This window comes from Bufo gargarizans, chromosome 10, assembly GCF_014858855.1.
Source record: "Bufo gargarizans isolate SCDJY-AF-19 chromosome 10, ASM1485885v1, whole genome shotgun sequence".
Lineage (NCBI taxonomy): Eukaryota > Metazoa > Chordata > Amphibia > Anura > Bufonidae > Bufo > Bufo gargarizans.
Window position 1 is genome coordinate 41,363,650 of NC_058089.1, and position 19,448 is coordinate 41,383,097.

Below are 19,448 nucleotides of genomic sequence, written 5' to 3' on the forward strand. Positions count from 1 at the left end.
TTGGTTAATTTTTCTATAATCCACACAGAAACGGATACCACCATCCTTTTTCTTTACAAGGACCAGGGGTGCAGCCCACGGACTACGGCTGTCCCGGATTACATTGGAGTCTTTCATCTCTTGGATCATTTCTTTTACAGTCTGATATGAAGTCGGCGGCAAGGGTCTGTATCTCTCCTTGATAGGAGGATGAGAGCCAGTAGGTATGGTGTGTTGTATGGCACTAACCTCTCCATAATCATTAGCATGTTTACTGAAGGCCTGGTGGTGCTCTTTGACAAGCTGTAGGATCCCTTCTCGTTGATGTTGGGGGGTAGCCTCGTCCCCGACATGGAGCTATTCCCACCAGGGTACTTGTGGCTGGGTCACCGGCGGACGTCCACTGACTGCAGCTGGCGGCTTTTCTGTCACTGGCAGACGAATGATGTCCTGGAAGGACACCTGGGAAAGCTGGGCAACAGGGCAGTGCTTAGTAAGCGCAACAGGATGATCACTCAGGTTAATCAGACGGACAGGCACTTTACCTTGGGAGACGTTCACCAGGCACTTGGCAGCTCTCACATAAGGGTAGTTCTCCATCTGGATTGGTTCCACCAGGGCTGGATAATCTTGGCCTTGGACTCCCAGGACAGCACAACACCATAAAAGAGTTTGAGAATTAGGAGGCAGAGTCACAGGCCTATTATCACGGATCCTGGCAGTACAAATTTCTCCTTTCCCATTAGCAAACCTCTGCTGAGCACTTAACACGGTAATAGTCTTCTGAATCACCCTCTTGGATGCAGAGGAAGCAGTGGGCAAAGTCTGATGCAGTGCGTAAAGTATTTCAGAATAACAGTTCTTGAAGACATTGGTGCCTAGAATGACAGGATGTCCTCCTCTGTCGCCAGCTTGTACTACTATCACCCCCTGTTGAGGCAAGGTTGCTTCTCCCACCTGCAGGGTGGGTTCCCAGTACCCATGAACCTTTACTGGCTTGCCATTGCTGACGATAATCTCCACCCAGGATTCAGGCGGTTGGGCTAACTGGTTGGTGTCCCAGAATTTTTCAAATGTGGGCAGCTGAATGGTAGTGACCTGGGACCCAGTATCTAGTAGGGCTTCAAAGGGGACCCCGTTGATCTCTATATTGATTTTAGGATGGGATCCTACATACCGGGGCATCCAACTTGGATCCTTTGGACCTAATGTTCTACCTCCCGAGGGGTGGTCCTCAGCCTCGAGGGTAGCCCGTTTAACTGCCAGCACGTGGATTCTGTGTGTCCTACCTTTTTACAGTATTTACACACGGGCCGTTTGCGGTCTTTGGAACGATCTCTATTACGCCTCCCAGGATCCCTGGGGTGAGTCTCTTGGTATGGAGGTGAGAATGGTTTAGGAGGTGACAGGAACTCTTCCTCTGACATCAGGGGTTTTTCCCATTCTTCTATCTTTCTGCACACTCTCTCTAAACTTTTAGTGAGATGGTTTACCTGTTCCGTCAGCATGGCTATAGTATCAGTAGCTGAAGCTTGAACAGCTTGGCCGGCCCCAGCCTGGTTAGGGATAAGCGGTTTTGGCCTGCAGACTGGCGACTCAGGTGGGGTGCTCACCTCCGTAGATACTGTTGACCCCAGAATTTTTATAGCTAGCTCTTTAAAATCCAGAAAGGTACTGCTGGGGTGTTGGGCTGACAGCATTTTTAATTGAGTCCTTATTTGCTCACTAGACACCCCTGTGATAAATTGTTCCCTCAGGGTCTGGTCCTGATTATCAGCCTCCCTGGGATCTATCTGGATTACAGCCCCCAAAGCCTTCTGAAGTGATAGGGCATAGTCACGGAGGGACTCACCGGACTTCTGCTTCTTGCCAAAGAAGTGCATTTTTATCTCTGAGGCAGTCCTTGTTTCAAAAATGGTCCTGAGGCGGGTGAATATTTGCTCTAGAGTACTCCGCTCAGCATCAGGCCAGGATAATACCTCTCTGCGGGCAGCTCCCTCCAATTGTGCTAGCAGGATTTCCATCTGCTGTTCGGCATTTATGGGGTACAGTTTGAATAATGCCAGCAACTTTTCTTTAAAGTCTCTTAAGGTATGGGCCTCCCCTTTATAGCGGGGAAACCATGGGGCCCCAAAATAGTAAGGCATAGTAAAGGGCATCATGCTGGGGGCTATAGGAGGATTAGAAGCCGCAAGTTCTCCTGGTGCCGGCTGCTCGGGAACTCCCGGCTCTGACATATTAGTTTAATAAGATGCGGCCGCTGGCGACTAAAAGGGCCAGAACAATCCCCTTCCTTCCGGTTACAAGTCCTTACCGGTATCGCCGGGGTTGTGCAGGCCAAGTCTCGTGAGACTCCGGACTTCCTGTGTACGCGGTGACGTTGCTGACGCAGGAAAAGCAGGGCCGCGGCGGTGCGATGATGAAGAGGGGCGGGATTCTCTGTGTCTTTGAAGGGATCCGCCCACGAAGGTCCTCAGCAGCACGGGAAACTTTACTCTATGCGGCCGGCGGCCATCTTGGTCGCCATTCCCTGACAGCAAGCAGGGGCGTTGAAAAGTCAATAAATTGCAATCCACAAACACGATTTTCTCTCTGGGGGTAGCGCAACACAGCGCAGCGCCTCCGATTCTTCCCAGGCACAATTATAATCCACAGACTTGGGAATAAAGGGTACAGTCCTTGCAATACGGTGATGGAATAGTTAAAGCACACAGTTCACACTTCTCTGCACTCCAGAAGCATGCGATCCTGTTCGTGACGCCAAAAAGAGCGATGCAGTGTCCCAGGGGGTCAGTAGTGTAGCTTTAGGTATGCTGGGCTTTGTAGTGCAGGGTAACCCACTAACCTGGGACTCACTGTCGTCTTCAAACGGGTCAGCACTGGAACAGGCAGGTGATGAATGTCGTGACGCCAGTGCCAATTGAACGGTGGCACACCGTGTAGTGACAGGCGGAATAATTGAGGAATCTTTATATTTGAATAACAGGGTAACTTTACTGAAGATACTTGAAGATAGATGAACAGTCAGTAAGTACAGTTCCAGAATATTCCACACGTTACAAAACAGTCATAGCAGTGGTTCAGGCTATTAAGCGCAGCCGCAAAAAGCTATCTTCAAGACTGGCCTCCTAGGATCAGGGCTTTCCTCTTACTCTAGATGTAGCAATACACTTCAGGCAACTATTCTCTCTGCAGGGGTACACTTACTTCCTCTCCTGCTTTAGTTCCTGGCTGTAAGCAATACTCTCAAGGTCCAGACACCCAAATCACGGTGATAACCCTTGAGCAAAGGTTTTGTAGAGGTTCCCCTTTTCTCCTGTGGACAGGCGGTTACTTAGAGTACCTCAGGTATCCTTGACCTGGAAAACTGGGTGGGAATGATCCTCCACACCAGTGGTACAATTTCTGCACTAGTTACTGAGTCCTGAATCTCTCAGAACCCACTCTGAACTAGGAACTTCCAACTACTACTCTTCCTGGGTTATGCCCTAGCCTATTTATACTAACTTCGGGGCTCCCTCTGCTGGCTGGAATATGAATTGCCGGCTACAGGCCTAACTTTCTTAAAGGGAGCTACACATTATAATATAGCAGTGTCGGGTAACCTACCCGTATACTGCAGTTATGGTCCCTTATACCCTGCCACAACTCTGCGGCGGTGTGCTGTTTGTCACATATGCAGATCAGTTTAAGCACGGCCTATTGCAGCTTCCCCACTGCAGTGCTACACTGCTCCCAGCTACTGATTGATGTCTGACTGGTGCTGCAAGATGATAATTCAGAGGTGGAAGAGAAGGAGAAGGTGGGAGAGAAGTTTGGGTTGGAGCCACTAATGTAGGTGATGGCGGAAACCCTGATGGAAGTAGGGCTCGCAATCCTTGGTGTCGGTAGCACCTGTGCCATCCCAGGGTATGACCCGCTCCCGGCCTCCACAACGTTCACTCAGTGTGAAGTCAGGGAAAAGTAGCATCCATGGCAAAAAGCACTTGTCCATGTGTCAGTCATTAAGTAGACCTACGCAATAACTGCGTTGGTCAGGGCACTGGTGATGTTACGGGACACATGCTGGTTTAAGGCTGGGACTGCACACCATGAAAAATATTGTCGGCTGGAGACAGTACAGCAGGAAAGCCGCCGCTATCAGGCTGTGGAAAGCCTCAGTTTTCCACAAGCCTAAATGGAAACATTTCCAGGGCCAGCAATTTGGAAAGGTGCTCATTTTGTGCTATGGTCTGTGGGTGGGTGGCTGGGTATTTGCGCTTTCGTTCAAAGGCCTGGGGTATAGACATCTGTATGCTCCGCTGGGACACAAAAGTGGATGTGCAAGCTGATGGTGTTTGCGAAGGTCCAGGTGCATGGCAGGAGGCATCTGGGCCTTCGTCTTGGACAGGGGATTGGCCAGCACGTAACACAGGGGAAGAGGAGGCAGTGGTGTGACCTGCAGACATTGGTTGTGGACCCAGGCGTTCGGCCCACCTATTCGGGTGCTTTGATGCCATATGGCGGATAATGCTGGTAGTGGTGAGGTTTCAATTGTTCACACCCCTGCTCATTTTGGTACGGCACAGGTTGCAAATGCCAATTCTTTTGATGTCCGCACTTTCCTCTAAAACGCACCAGACTGCGCAACACCTACCACTTGTGTCTCATCATCATCATCCACCTTGTGAAAGACTAATTTCCATTTCCCACCGTCATTTTCTTCTGACTGTGGATGCTCCAGAGTTAAGGAATCAGGGCACAAGATCTCCTCATGTTCCTCTTCAAGCTTGCTCGGCGAGAGACCCACATAGGGTTCACAGCTCTCTAGGACGTACTGTTCCTGAGAGATTCCCCAAAAATTACCTGCATTAGCCAATACAAGCCTGCAAGTCTTTCTCTTCATATCCCAACTGCCATACACACAGTCACATGTTCCTTATCAGCCAATTGATGTCATACGCTCCAATTCACAAAATAGAATAAATCATCACTCAAAATAGAATTTAAGCAAATATCTTTATTTATTTAGTTGGGTAATTAAAGGCCGCAATGCTTATTACTTAACCAATTAATTATAATCTGGTTAATCCAATTTATTCTCAAATATAAATAAGTAAATATTTAAACCAATAAACCATATAACACTCAGTCCACTCAGAGAGTGACTTAACCCCCGTCAATAAGCAAAGCGACAAAATAAATAGGGAAGGGAGGGAGGGAACTTGAAAAATACTTACGTGAATGAGCCAAAATCGTTATTTTCTGTTTTTTTATAGGTTCTCAAACTGGCAGTTAAAGTGATCTCCAATCAAATTTGAAGATATCAGCGCAAGCACCCACAGCATCTGGGTTAACCCATTCTTCACATAGGTAAGTAAATAATATAATCAACATATTAACTGTAATGTTAGGTGCCATGTCATCATGGCTCACCACACTGAATTTATCAGTATGGTTCGCTCCATGATGTCATACGCTCCAATTCACAAAATAGAATAAATCATCACTCAAAATAGAATTTAAGCAAATATCTTTATTTATTTAGTTGGGTAATTAAAGGCCGCAATGCTTATTACTTAACCAATTAATTATAATCTGGTTAATCCAATTTATTCTCAAATATAAATAAGTAAATATTTAAACCAATAAACCATATAACACTCAGTCCACTCAGAGAGTGACTTAACCCCACAACGCCACATAAAAACAAGTGGCCCAATAAACATTGCAAGCCTTTAATAAAAACCATTATCAATTATGTTCTGCAAATCTGAAATGAATATATCACATCCAATATCAGAAAGCTGATCATCCTTTTCTTGGTAAAGTCCTCTAACGAATCCTTCTAATTCAACATGTCTGTAATTGCCATGACCAATTTCCTTCAAATAAATCTCCATTTTTTTTTTATTAATTCTTTTCCTAATTGTTTCCAGAAAGGATAACTCAGAATTGAACCAAGAAAATTTTGGGATGATGTCAGAAAATACGAGTACAACACCATCAAGTAAGTAGCATATTTTACATAACAATTCTTTTAATTCATAAATTAACAAATGCGTTTTGATTTTTCCCAAATCAAACGAGCCAATATGTAAAATAAACAGGTCAGGTTTCGACATTTTTGAATATATAAGGCTGACATTCTTGAAGATATCAGAAATTTTAAGGTCAGCAAAGGAAAACCAGTTTATGGAAAATTCTGCTGAATAACCTAAATTAACAGTAGAATGTCTAAAAGCAGATCTTCTCTCAGCCAATTGAATCAGTTCATCACCAAAAATCCATACAACTTTTGAAGGTCCTATATCAATAATGGGGGATTTGAGATTTTATTGTCTGCAGCAATCTCGCTTAATCTTAGAGCAGCAAAGAAAGCTATAGAAAATGCTGCAGAAAATAAATTGGTTTCATATTCCGAAGAACAAACTAATACTAAATTACATATGACCTTTTGTAACAATTCAATAGATAAAGGGCTGGTCTTAACATTGGGGACTGACATTCTTTTGATACCTTTAATCATTTGTTTAATGATAAAATTATTCAGAATAGAGCTTTCGCCTTTTAATTTAAAGAAAAAAGAAATGCCCGATAATTTTTTAGAAATAGAATCGGCTTGTAAACCGTTGTTGTAAAGATATATAATAAATTTGATAAAATTCCCTAAATTAAAATCAATGTAAGAAATTTTTTGAGATATGCAGAAAAGCTTCCAATCCAACCATGCGGCAGAATATGCTGCCCATGTATTCTTGGCTAATGAACCAAAAATAAGTTCATTAGTTAATCCTCTGATATCTCCCAAAGATGAGTTGGACAAGGAATTCCCATTCGGGAAGCTCGAGGTGTCATTAAGAAGAATTCCTTGAAGCGCTGTCGGGACAAATAATCAGCAATATAATTAGTTTTCCCAGAAATAAATCTAGCTTTTATCCAAATGTTAAATTTTAGACATTGAAAAACTATCTTACGCAATAATGAAGAAACTAACGGAGACTTTGAAGTTAAACAGTTTATGGAAAAAACTACTCCCATATTGTCCGACCTTAGCAGAATTCTCTTATTCTGAAACACTGAGGACCAAATTGTTAGAGAAACTAGAACTGGAAATAATTCTAGAAAAACCAAATTTTTTGAGTACTTGTTATTAGTAATCCAATTTAAAGGCCAACGTTCGGCAGACCAAAAGTTGTCAAAATAAGCACCATATCCAATAGCACCAGACGCATCTGTATAAAGAGACAAGGTGTCTGAGCCAACAAACTCTTCCTGCCAAATGGTGTGACCGTTAAATTCACATAAAATTTGCAACCAAACTGAAATGTCATCCTTTAGTTGTTTGGTGATGCGAATATGGGATCGAGGTGAGGACTTACCTGATGTGGCAGCATACAATCTTTTAGAAAAGACCCTTCCCATGGGAATCACACGAGAAATAAAATTAAGAGAACCTAAAAGAGACTGAAGTTGTTTAAGCGTAATTTTTTCTTTTCCGGATATGCGAGTTAATTGTTGAACAGTATTCTGGATTTTTTCCATTGGTATGCTAAATTCCATTGTTACTGTATTTATATCTATGCCCAAAAACTTGAGATTCATAGTAGGATAGACAGTTTTATCTACAGCTAATGGAATGCAGAAATATTTAGCTATACCAATGAATCTATTCAGAAGATTTATACAATCATCCGAATCTTCACGACCTATAAATAAAAAGTCATCGAGATAATGTAGTAAAAATCCACTACCTGAGTGAATATCCATAACCCAGTGTAGAAAAGTTGAAAACGCCTCAAAATAAAAGCAAGATAGGGTGAATCCCATGGGAAGGGCCATATCATAAAAGAATTTATCGAGAAAATAAAAACCCAAAGAATTATAACCGATGGGGTTTATAGGTAGTAGTCTGAAAGCAGATTTAATGTCAGCTTTGGCAAGAAGAGAATTGCGGCCTGCTTTTTGTAAAAAAGACAAAGCTTGATCAAATGAGGAGTATTTCACACTGGCTTTATTTTTTTCCATCTCATCGTTTAAGGAACTGAATTTAGGATAAGATAAATTGTGAATAAGACGAAAAGAATTTGGTTCTTTTTTAGGAACTAAAGCTAAAGGAGATATACGAAAATTCAAGAAGGGGGGAGAATCAAAGGGACCAGCAATCCTACCTGCCAAAATTTCAGATTCAATTTTTTCTTTAACAATGTCAATATTTTGTTTTACAGATAACGCATTTACAACTAGAATGCAACCTGGACCCACAAATTCAGGTATGAAAAACCCATTGGTAAAACTGTCAATTAATAAATTAGCCATCTGAATGTTTGGGTAATGACCTAGCCACTGAATTATTATTGGCAAATTCAGCGGAGTCACCTTGTTTAAACGATTGAATTTCCTTGTTAGAAATTGGGAAGTGAATACCTTGTTTTTTAAAACATTTTGAGGCTGAATGAGAACCGGCACAGAAAGAACACTCGTGTCGGTATTTGCAATTATGTTGCCATCTGCAATGCGACTCGTTAAATGCGAAACAGATACCTTTTTTGGAGTTAATGAAATTGGGTTGACGAAAAAGATTGTTTTTGTTAGGGAGCATTAAATTCAACCAAAGCCCGACATCTTTACTACCCCAATTTAGATTCGGATATACTGCAAGTTTCTGACGAAAGGATTCGTCATACAGACACCAACCCATTCCGCCAAAATTTCTATATGCTTCCAAAATAGTATCTACATGGTAAAATAAACCAGTACAAAGACTAGGAAATTTTTCATCCAAAACTGCTGCGTATATATTAAATGCTTGCAGCCAGTTAAAAAAGGATTTCTGGTGTAATTTTCTATTTTCTTCAGAATCTGATTTTTTGTCTTTCAATAATTCACTTTTTAAATTCTCACTAGATGAAGGAAGAAGAGAAAAAATTTCAACATATTCTTTTCTCCAAATTTTTTCTTTCACGCTCAAGGGTAAATGAAACCCTAATGGAGAAATTTGACACGCCAGAACTTCTTTAACAGATGTCTCTTTTATACCTGAGTTAAATTCAAGCTCAGGAATTACTGCCATTTCAGGGTTAATATTGGACATTTTAGGTACATTAGTGAACGGTTGAATGGTTGAATTAGCAGCAGTCAGACTATTAAGGGTATTAACTTGACTGACATCTGCTAATCCAGACCAAACATTTTTTGGTGATTCATCCTTTTTAGATAGGTAAAGTAAAAATTCATCAAACAACTGAATCTTCAATTTAGAAGAATCAATGTCAAGTGAATTAATCTCTTGATTAATAGTGCCCTGCGGTTTGCAGTCACTTAAAAAGTTATAATTCAGCTCACCAGAAGCAGATGATGTAGGAGGATGATCAACTGTTGAAGCAGGTGATGGCTCCTGAGTGACAGTTGAATGCTGTTGAAAATGACGCCGTTGAATTTTCCTGCTGGCTCGGCTTGAAGATAAGTTGGTTTTCTTGGTCTTAGAAGGAGGCGCATATTGTGAAGGGGAATATGCCCTCTTGTCTCTCCGCTGACGTTTTTTAATCGGCGAGCGGGTCTCAGGTTTTTCGCGCATGCGCACAAAATTATCGCAGGGAGGATCGATCAGTTCGGCGCTCGCGCCAGGTACTGCGCAGCAGACGGGATTAGAAGATAAAAGAAGCTCTTCTTGCTGGTCCGGTCCTTGCTGTAAGCACTTCCTCAGCCATTCTTCTCCCCCTTGGCTTTCTGCTCTGAAAATAAGTTGGTTTCAACAGATCTTCCATGACACAGATGAACGCAGGTCTGTCTCTTGAAAAATACTTACGTGAATGAGCCAAAATCGTTATTTTCTGTTTTTTTATAGGTTCTCAAACTGGCAGTTAAAGTGATCTCCAATCAAATTTGAAGATATCAGCGCAAGCACCCACAGCATCTGGGTTAACCCATTCTTCACATAGGTAAGTAAATAATATAATCAACATATTAACTGTAATGTTAGGTGCCATGTCATCATGGCTCACCACACTGAATTTATCAGTATGGTTCGCTCCAAGAAGCTCGCAGGCATTTTTCTTCACTGATGTAGGTCAGATTTAGGCTAGGGCTACACAACGACAATAAGTCGCACGACACAACTACACTGCTACATGTGTTGCGCGACATTGATGTCACACCAATGTCGTGCAACAATTTTTTGAATGATAGTCTATGGTGCTGCACTGCAACATGTGACATGCTGCAACTGAGACGCGATAATCACAGAAAAATCAATCTTGGATGGATTTTTTGCAACTGTCATGTCGCAGTCGCAGAATGTCACATGTTATAGTGCGCCACCATAGCCTATCATTATAAAAATTGTTGAGACAAAATGTCGAGCGACACATGTCGCCGTGTAGCCCTAGCATTAAAGGGGCGGGCACTGTGGAGGTCACTGTTAAAGTGGCGTTCACTGTGGATATTACTGTTAAGGGGGCAGGTCGCTGTGGAGGTCACTGTTAAAGGGATGGACACTGTGGAGGTCACTGTTAAGGGGGCAGGGGCCACTATTAAAGGGGCAACTGATGTGCAGGTCACTGTTAAGGCAGCGGGGTACTGTGGAGGTCACTGTTAAGGGAGTGGGAATCTCACTGATAAAGGGGTGGGCTGCTGTGAAAGTCAAAGTTAAGGGGATGGGCTGCTGTGAAGGTCCCATTTTAAAGTGGCGGGCACTGTGGGGGGGGTCAGTGCTAAGGGGTGGGAGACTGTGGAATTTACTGTTAAAGGGGCAGGGTGCTGTAGAGGTCACTGTTAGGGGGGATACTGTCAATATCTTTTAACGACACACAGAAACATGAAATGAAATAGATGAAATATCCCCGTGCAGAGCCAGGTCCTTCTGCTAGAGTTTTAATAAAAATACATCACTTGGCTCTAGTTCAGACCCTTTGGGCACCTTGTCTGTAACATTCAGTACATTCCTCTCCTTATAAGTTTCCAAATATAATTACCACCTCTCAACAGACAAAAGACACATTCTCTGACATGTGAAACTCGAAAAATCTCCCTCATGCACTTCTCTAAAATGTTCAGTGAGGAAACCAGAAACATGGCGTCATATGCGCACCTTAAATGGTCCAGAAGTCTGCCCCACATATTGCAAGTTGCATGACATGTAGGTCACCAGGCAAATCATATGTGTGGTATTGCAATTTATGTACAACCCAATTTGAAACTCCTACATAGCGGTATAGGCTTGAAAAGAATTATTAACCCTAGAATTCCTCTATGCCTTACACTTCTGACGTCCATACTTGTAAAAAACTGAAAAAAACAACCAAGTCAATCTATGTTATAACACCCCTTTGGGCAGCAGTCAGTAGATGGAGTGTATGGTGTATTTTCTCACCCCACTATGGCGCAGTGCCTCCACCCAAATCTTGCTTGGAGTTCTATAGGATAGCATAAGGGTCTTCATCTTCTGTCAGGAGTAGACTTGGGAAACCTCTGCCCAGCTCAGTACACACTTACCCCAGGAAGGAGTTAACTGATCAACAGGATTATTTTGGAAAAGGTGAACGGTGAAGAACATAAAGATAATATGATAAAAAGAACAGAGCACAGGTGAAGGGGTGGGCTATCTGTAACAGTAAACAGTGATGGTGATCCACACACACTCTCCTTTAACCCCTTAAGGACCGGGCTCATTTTCACCTTAAGGACCAAGCCATTTTTTGCAAATCTAAACAGTGTCACTTTATGTGGTGGTAACTTTAAAACGCTTTGACTTATCCAGGCTATTCTGAGAATGTTTTTTCGTCACATATTGTACTTCATGAAACTGGTAAAATGGAGTCAAAAAAGTTCATTTATATTTATATAAAAAAAATTTACCCAAAATTTGGAAAAGTTAACAAATTTTTTAGTTTCAATTTCTCTACTTCTATAATACATAGTAATACCTCCAAACATAGTCATTACTTTACATTCCCCATATGTCTACTTCATGTTTGGATCATTTTGGGAATTATATTTTATTTTTTGCGGATGTTACAAGGCTTAGAAGTTTAGAAGTAAATCTTGAAATTTCTCAGAAATTTTCAAAAAACAACTTTTTAAGGACCAGTTCAGGTCTGAAGTCACTTTGTGAAGCTTACATGATATAAACCACCCAAAAATGACCCCATTCTAGAAACTACACCCCTCAAGGTATTCAAAACTGATTTTACAAACATTGTTAACCCTTTAGGTGTTCCACAAGAATTAATGGAAAATAGAGATACAATTTTAAAATTTCACTTTTTGGCATTTTTATATTTTTTTTCCAGTTAAAAAGCAAGGGTTAACAGCCAAACAAAACTCATTATTTATGGCCCTGATTCTGTCGTTTGCAGAAACATCCCATATGTGGTTGTAAACTGCTGTACTGGCACACGGCAGGGTGCAGAAGGAAAGGAATGCTATATGGTTTTTGGAAGGCAGATTTTGCTAGACTGTTTTTTTTTTTACACCATGTCCCATTCAAAGCCCCCCTGATGCACCCCTAGAGTAGAAACTCCATAAAAGTGACCCCATCTAAGAAACTACACCACTCAAGGTATTCAAAACTGATATTACAAACGCTGTTAACCCTTTAGGTGTTCCACAAGAGTTATTGGCAAATAGAGATGAAATTTCAGAATTTTCATTTTTTGGCAAATTTTATATTTTAATCATTTTTTTCCAGAAACAAAGCAAGGGTTAACAGCCAAACAAAACTTAATATTTATGGTACTGATTCTGTAGTTTACAGAAACACCCCATATGTGGTCGTAAACTGCTGTACGGGCACACGGCAGGGCGCAGAAGGAAAGGAATGCCATACGGTTTTTGGAAGGCAGATTTTGCTAGACTGTTTTTTTTTTACACCATGTCCGATTTGAAGCCCCCCTGATGCACCCCTAGAGTAGAAACTCCGTAAAAGTGACCCCATCTAAGAAACTACACCCCTCAAGGTATTCAAAGCTGATATTACAAACGTCGTTAACCCTTTAGGTGTTTCACAAGAGTTATTGGCAAATAGAGATGAAATTTCTGAATTGAAATTTTTGGGCAAATTTTCAATTTTAATCAATTTTTTCCAGTAACAAAGCAAGGGTTAACAGCCAAACAAAACTCAATATTTATGGCCCTGATTCTGTAGTTTACAGAAACACCCCATATGTGGCCGTAAACTGCTGTACGGGCACACGGCAGGGCGCAGAGGAAAGGAATACCATACGGTTTTTGGAAGACAGATTTTGCCATACGGTTTTTGGAAGACAGACTGTTTTATTTGACATCCTGTACCATTTGAAGGCCCCTTGATGCACCCCTAGAGTAGAAACTCCAAAAAAGAGACCCCATTTTAGAAACTACGGAATAGGGTGGAAGTTTTGTTGGTACTAGTTTAGGGTACATATGATTTTTGGTTGCTCTATATTACACTTTTTGTGAGGCAAGGTAACAAGAAATAGCTTTTTTGGCACTTTTTTGTTTGTTATTTACAAAATTCATCTGACAGGTGAGTTTGTGTGGTATTTTTATAGAGCAGGTTGTCACAGACTCGGCTATACTTAATATGTATAATTTTTTTTATTTATGTAAGTTTTACACAATGATTTCATTTTTTAAACAAAAAAATAATGTTTTAGTGTCTCCATAGTCTGAGAGCCATAGTTTTTTCAGTTTTTGGGTGATTATCTTAGGTAGGGTCTCATTTTTTGCGGGATAATATGACGGGGGTGCATATGACTTTTTGAACGCTTGCTATTACACTTTTTGTGATGTAAGATGACACAAAATGTTTTTACACAGTTTTAATTTTTAATTTTTACGGTGTTCATCTGAGGGGTTAGGTTATGTGATATTTTTATAGAGCCGGTCGATACGGACGCGGCAATACCTAATATGTATACTTTTTTTATTTATGTAAGTTTTACCCAATAATATCATTTTTGAAACAAAAAAAATCATGTTTTAGTGTTTCCATAGTCTAAGAGCCATAGTTTTTTTTTTTTTTTTCGGCGATTATCTTGGGTAGGGTATGATTTTTGTGGGATGAGATGACGGCTTGATTGGCACCATTTTGGGGTGCATATGACTTTTTGATCGCTTGCTATTACACTTTTTGTGATGTAAGGTGACAAAAAATTGTTTATTTAGCACAGTTTTTATTTTTTATTTTTTACGGTGTTCACCTGAGGGGTTAGGTCATGTGACATTTTTATAGAGCCAGTCGATACGAACGCGGCGATACCTACAAGTATACTTTTTTTTATTTATGTAAGTTTTACACAATAATAGCTTTTTTAAAACAAAAAAAAAGATGTTTTAATGTCTCCATATTCTGAGCATTAGTTTTTTATTTTTTGAGAGATTGTCTCAAGTAGGGGCTAATTTTTGTGGAATGAGGTGACGGTTAGATTGGTACTATTTTGGTGGGCGTACGCCTTTTTGATCGCTTGCTGTTGTACTTTTTGTGATGTAAGGTGACAAAAAAATTGTTTATTTGGCAGTTTTTGTTCTGTGTTCATCTGAGGGGTTAGACCATATGATATTTTTATAGACCTGGTCGATACGGACGCAACGATACCTAATATGTCTATATGTCTTTTCCCTATTTTTTTTTACTTTTTTTTTTACTTTAGTTTTGGAAAATGATGCTTTTTTTTTACTTGAAACTTAATTTTTTTTTTGTAAAACTTAAATGTTATTAACTTTTTTTTTCACTTTATTTTTTGTCCCACTATGGGACAGGGTTTGATCCTTGTTTCAATACAGCACAATACATCTGTATTGTGCTGTATTGAACTGTTAGTGTCTTAGGCCTCATGCACACGACCGTTGTGTGCATCTGTGGCCGTTGTGCCGTTTTCCGTTTTTTTTCGCGGACACATTGACTTTCAATGGGTCAGTGGAAAAATCGGAAAATTCACCGTTTGGCAGCCGCATCCGTGATCCGTGTTTCCTGGCCGTGAAAAAAATAGGACCTGCCCTATTTTTTTCACGGCCAACAGTTCACGGACCCATTCAAGTCAATGGGTCCGTGAAAAAACACGGATGCACACAAGATTGTCATCCGCGTCCGTGATCCGTGTCCGTGATGCATGTCTGTTTTTTCCTATCATTTCAATTGCAAACTTGACTTAGATTTTTATTTTATTTTTTTCATGTCCGTGGATCCTCCAAAAATCAAGGAAGACCCACGGACGAAAAAACGGTCACGGATCACGGACCTACGGACCCCATTTTTGCGGACCTTAAAAAAAAACGGTTGTGTGCATGAGGCCTAACACTGTAAGACGCAAACAGTTGCCTAGGAGGACCCAGCCTGGGGGCTGGGCCTCTTAGGCTTCCGTAGATAACAGGCCCCAAGCCTCGGAATGGCTTGGGCCTGCCATGGGAACGATCAAGTCCCCGCCACAGCACAGCGGGGACCCGATGCATCAGGTGAGGGAGCGCAAACCTCCCATATGCCGCGATCAGCGCTGACCGCGGCATATGAGGGGTTATATAACCGGCAACGGCGTTATCACCGATGCTGGTGGATGCAGCAGGGATCCGCGGGATCTCTGCTGCTGACCGGGGGGACCGCACGTGGGGGGGGGGGGCGACTGCAGGACGAGAGCGCTTGTCCTCAAGCGCTAAGTGCCGACGTTTGAGGATGAGCATTCTCGTCCTCGGTCTTTAACGTGTTAACAAACAAATACAGTATGGCTTCCCAGCTATCAACTCCTGGCACTCAGCTTGCTATTAAGTCCAGTCTGAACAATGGGGCCCAGTTGCAGAAACCTTGGCGTGCTAATGTTGGTGCACATACAATTGTCCTGTCCGGGAACCAGCTTGCACCCACAAAATAATCGCTATAGGTCACCCACAGAATTAACAGCTAGATTAATTATTATATTTCTGTGTCAGGGGTACAAAGCTGGTGTATTGTACCCACAAAAAAAATCACTATAGGTCAGCCACAGAATCAATAGCCAAATGAAATTCCTAACGCTCTCCGTCAGTTCAGCTGCCTGCTTCCTGTCCCTGCACTGCTCAGCGCTGATGGGGCAGTGTGACACGTGACCCAGCTTGTATACATTACTAGTATAACAGGAGATGTTTATCTATGAAAAACAAAATAGGCGCACCATAGGGTAATAAAGTCAAGTAAAATGTACATGAATCACTCCAAAAGGAGGCTCATCTTATCATGTTGTGCATATATTAGGCACAACTCTACTGAGGGCTTAAAGAAGGGTATTGCAAACCCCAGAGATGGGTGGTCATGCAGCCAGGGATATGAGCACTTCCATGTAGGGATGCCTGGAGTCTCCAAGAAGGCAAATGGATCCAAAGGAAAAAAAGAGATAATCCCATGGAGCAAAGAACCAGCCTTTGATGTCAACCTGAACTCGGTTTATTAATTTAGCAGATAGTACAAAGCGTTTCGAACTACTGTACCTGATGAAGGGGTTCTTGTCCACCGAAACGCGTTGTACTATCTGCTAAAATAATAAACTAAGTTACTGTTGACATCAAAGGCTGGTTCTTTGCGCCGTGGGATTATCTATTTTTTCCCTTTGTATACATTACTAGGCATGGCTGTGAAGTGCCTACAGTTTAAAAGCTTGTTGATTGGCTGCTTTGCAGCTTTTAAACAAGTTTTATTAAATGCCCGAACAACGAATCTGAACTTTCGCGGCAAAGTTCAGGTTCGGGTCCGGGTACCTAAACTGGCAAAATTCAGTACGGACCGAACTTTGCAGTTCAGGTATGCTTAACACTACCCTTGAGCTGTCAGCTTGATATAAACCTTGCAGACCAATGAATGGGGAAATCTGTGGACCCATGTGAAGTACAGGGCTGGTTATAGTTTTGTTAGAAATAGAGTGTCATGTACTAAATGATTTAAATTTTTACATTGGTCATAGGATAACCCCTTTAAGGTGCGCATATGACGCCATATTTTTGATGCGACTAATAACAAGGTAAATGTTTCTTACCTCACTAAACATTTTAGAGAAGTGCATGAGGGGATTTTTCAAGTTTTACATTTCAGGTAATAGAATGTCTCTTTTGTCCGTTGAGAACTTTATGAATTAAACTTATGAACTTTACTGAAATTTACTGAATGTTAATTTCACAGACAATGTGCCCAAAGGGTCTGGACAAGCACCAAGACATTGAGCTGCAAGTGCAACAATATTTCTTATCCTAGTATTGTTTGCTACATAGGGAGGGTATGATTCCGTTCCACATTTTTGTTCTTTCCCAGATGTGATCATTTGATGCCCCTAATAGTGAGGCTGGTATGTGTTATTCAGTCTTGTAAGTCATGAGTAAGAACAAAGTCTAGTCCAAAATGTGTCGCTTGTTCCATGAGGGGAAATTTGACTATGGAGTATTTTATGGATTTTTCAACAAAAGAAGCTTTTATGAAATAGAGTCCCCCCAGATTCTGGATTTCCTTTCTTTGTTTTCTGCTGGACCTGCTTAGTCTAGATCCGTGAACATGGGAAGGCTCTGGAGTGGTGAGTTGATCATCATTTATTTACTTGGTATTTTGCTCTGCTGGGGCGGTATAATGTGTCGCAATGTTACTGTTGGCCACTACTTGTGTTGCCCTGACTTTCATCAGTTTGGACTAGACTACACAGTGGAGACACTTATATATATATATTTTTTTTCCAGGGCCACTTTAAATTCCCAGTCTACTAGTTCTCCTGCCTCTTCCCTGATTGTAGTTATTCATGGTAAAACGTATCTGGCATGTTGGATTTCAGTATCCTTTGTTCTTAAGGTGTATAAATCTCCTTATTAAAAAACATGCATGTTCAGCTAAGCCAGGAAGTTACAACACGCTATAATGTAATATGTGCTCCTCCAATGTGATAAGTGCCCCTCAGTTTCATGGCTATAGTGTTAGGTAAGGGGCCTATAACTTATTATCTGAGGGGGGCAGATTAGTCTCATTTCATCTCTACTTCTGTTTCACTAAACAGCTCAAAAAGTAAATCACAAGTAGGTATTTTTCTAAGGTAAAACTGATAAAAACAACCTGTTCTTTTTTTGAGAAAATGGAAGGTTGGAAGGAAGAATTTACAGGAAAATAAAGAATTAAAGTTCTCACCTGGTTTATAATAGTTGAAGAAAATTCGCTGTCATCATACATGTAGCCATCAGCACATATCTCAGTCTGTAAGCCACTAGTATTGCTTGTAAGACTATAATTCAGTACATTGAGTTGGAGGTTTGTATATCTTGAGCAGCTAGAGAGTTTCCCATTTGACTGCAACGGAATATGAGCATGTAACCAAGGTCCAGTAAAATTACCTTCTTCCCAGGATTCATTAAGTTTACATCGATGTTTTGGAATAGCAGCAGTGAAGTTCTGCATGAGATTGTGGCTAGCCAACATGAAAACTGGCAAGGCCAGAAGAATGACATGAATGATCTGATATCGTCCCATGCCACCTATTCTCTCCAAGATCTCCTGAAACGCCATGGCTGATCACACAGTTCACAATCTCCACATAAAATACCATGAACATTGAAGCTTTGATGCAAAAAGCATGACTATTTACATAGTCAGTGGGTGGCACAATGACAAGATATAAGAGCGCAGTGCATTTGTAGGCGTGAAGACACCTGACCAATGGGTTAAACTTTTACCAGGTAATAAAATTAACCTTTGGAGAAAATAAGTATTTTCTACTGAATTAGGGATAAAGGGCAGAATGTAGGGTGACTGATGGATACATAGTTATATGGGTACTAGAGTTGAAAAAGACAGATCCATCAAGTTAAACCTTTCTCAGATCAATTATAAGACACCTTTTGATTAATTATGACAATGAATGTCAATTGCCACAATATAAGTCCTTTTTAAAAATTGCCATTATTTCCTCTTGGGGCAGGGCATTCTATTGTTTGACTGCTCTAACTGTGAAGAATCCTTTCCTGTATTGATGTCTAAATTGATATGCCTCCACACGTAAACAATGTCTCCTGGTGTTTTGTAAAGTCCTTAACCTGTAGACGACCAACGCTGTACAGTGATGAGGGACGAGACTTAAGCCCCAGCGCCGAACATGTACATTTGCGGAGGGTATCTGCACCTTCTTCATCCCCATTTCAGGATAAATTTGATTTGCCACGAAGCAGAAGTTCCTTGTGCTTTGTGGTAGCGAATTGATTTAACCTGAAATTACACCCGATTATTTCTATTAGATGCTGCGATCAGCTATGAACGCGGCATCTGAGGGGTACAATGATGCAATCGCCGCTCCCTGTCATTGTACTTACTACTTACAAAGATATGTGCTTTGTGACAAAGTAATTTGTGATACAGCAAATCTTTTTGAAAAATTCTGTGAAGCAGCCAAATCAAATGTTTTTATATTCTCTCATCTCTATGACCACATCTGGGTTGTTACCATATTCAGAAGAAAATGGGTAACAAATTATGAGGTGCTTTTTTCCTGTTACCACTAAAGCAGAATCAGCAACATTTTATT

General features: G+C 41.1%; 1 protein-coding gene across 1 annotated transcript in view; it reads right to left on the reverse strand.

Annotated features, from left to right (window-relative positions):
* LOC122920049 (solute carrier family 22 member 6-B-like) overlaps nt 1–18,530 on the reverse strand; it is a 161,231-nt gene extending 142,701 nt beyond the window's left edge. The window contains exon 1 of the mRNA XM_044269260.1: nt 18,062–18,530. Within this exon, the coding sequence (XP_044125195.1) occupies nt 18,062–18,436 (375 nt within the window). The 5' untranslated portion in view covers nt 18,437–18,530. The remainder of the gene's footprint in view (nt 1–18,061) is intronic.
* Nucleotides 18,531–19,448: the final 918 nt, after the last annotated feature.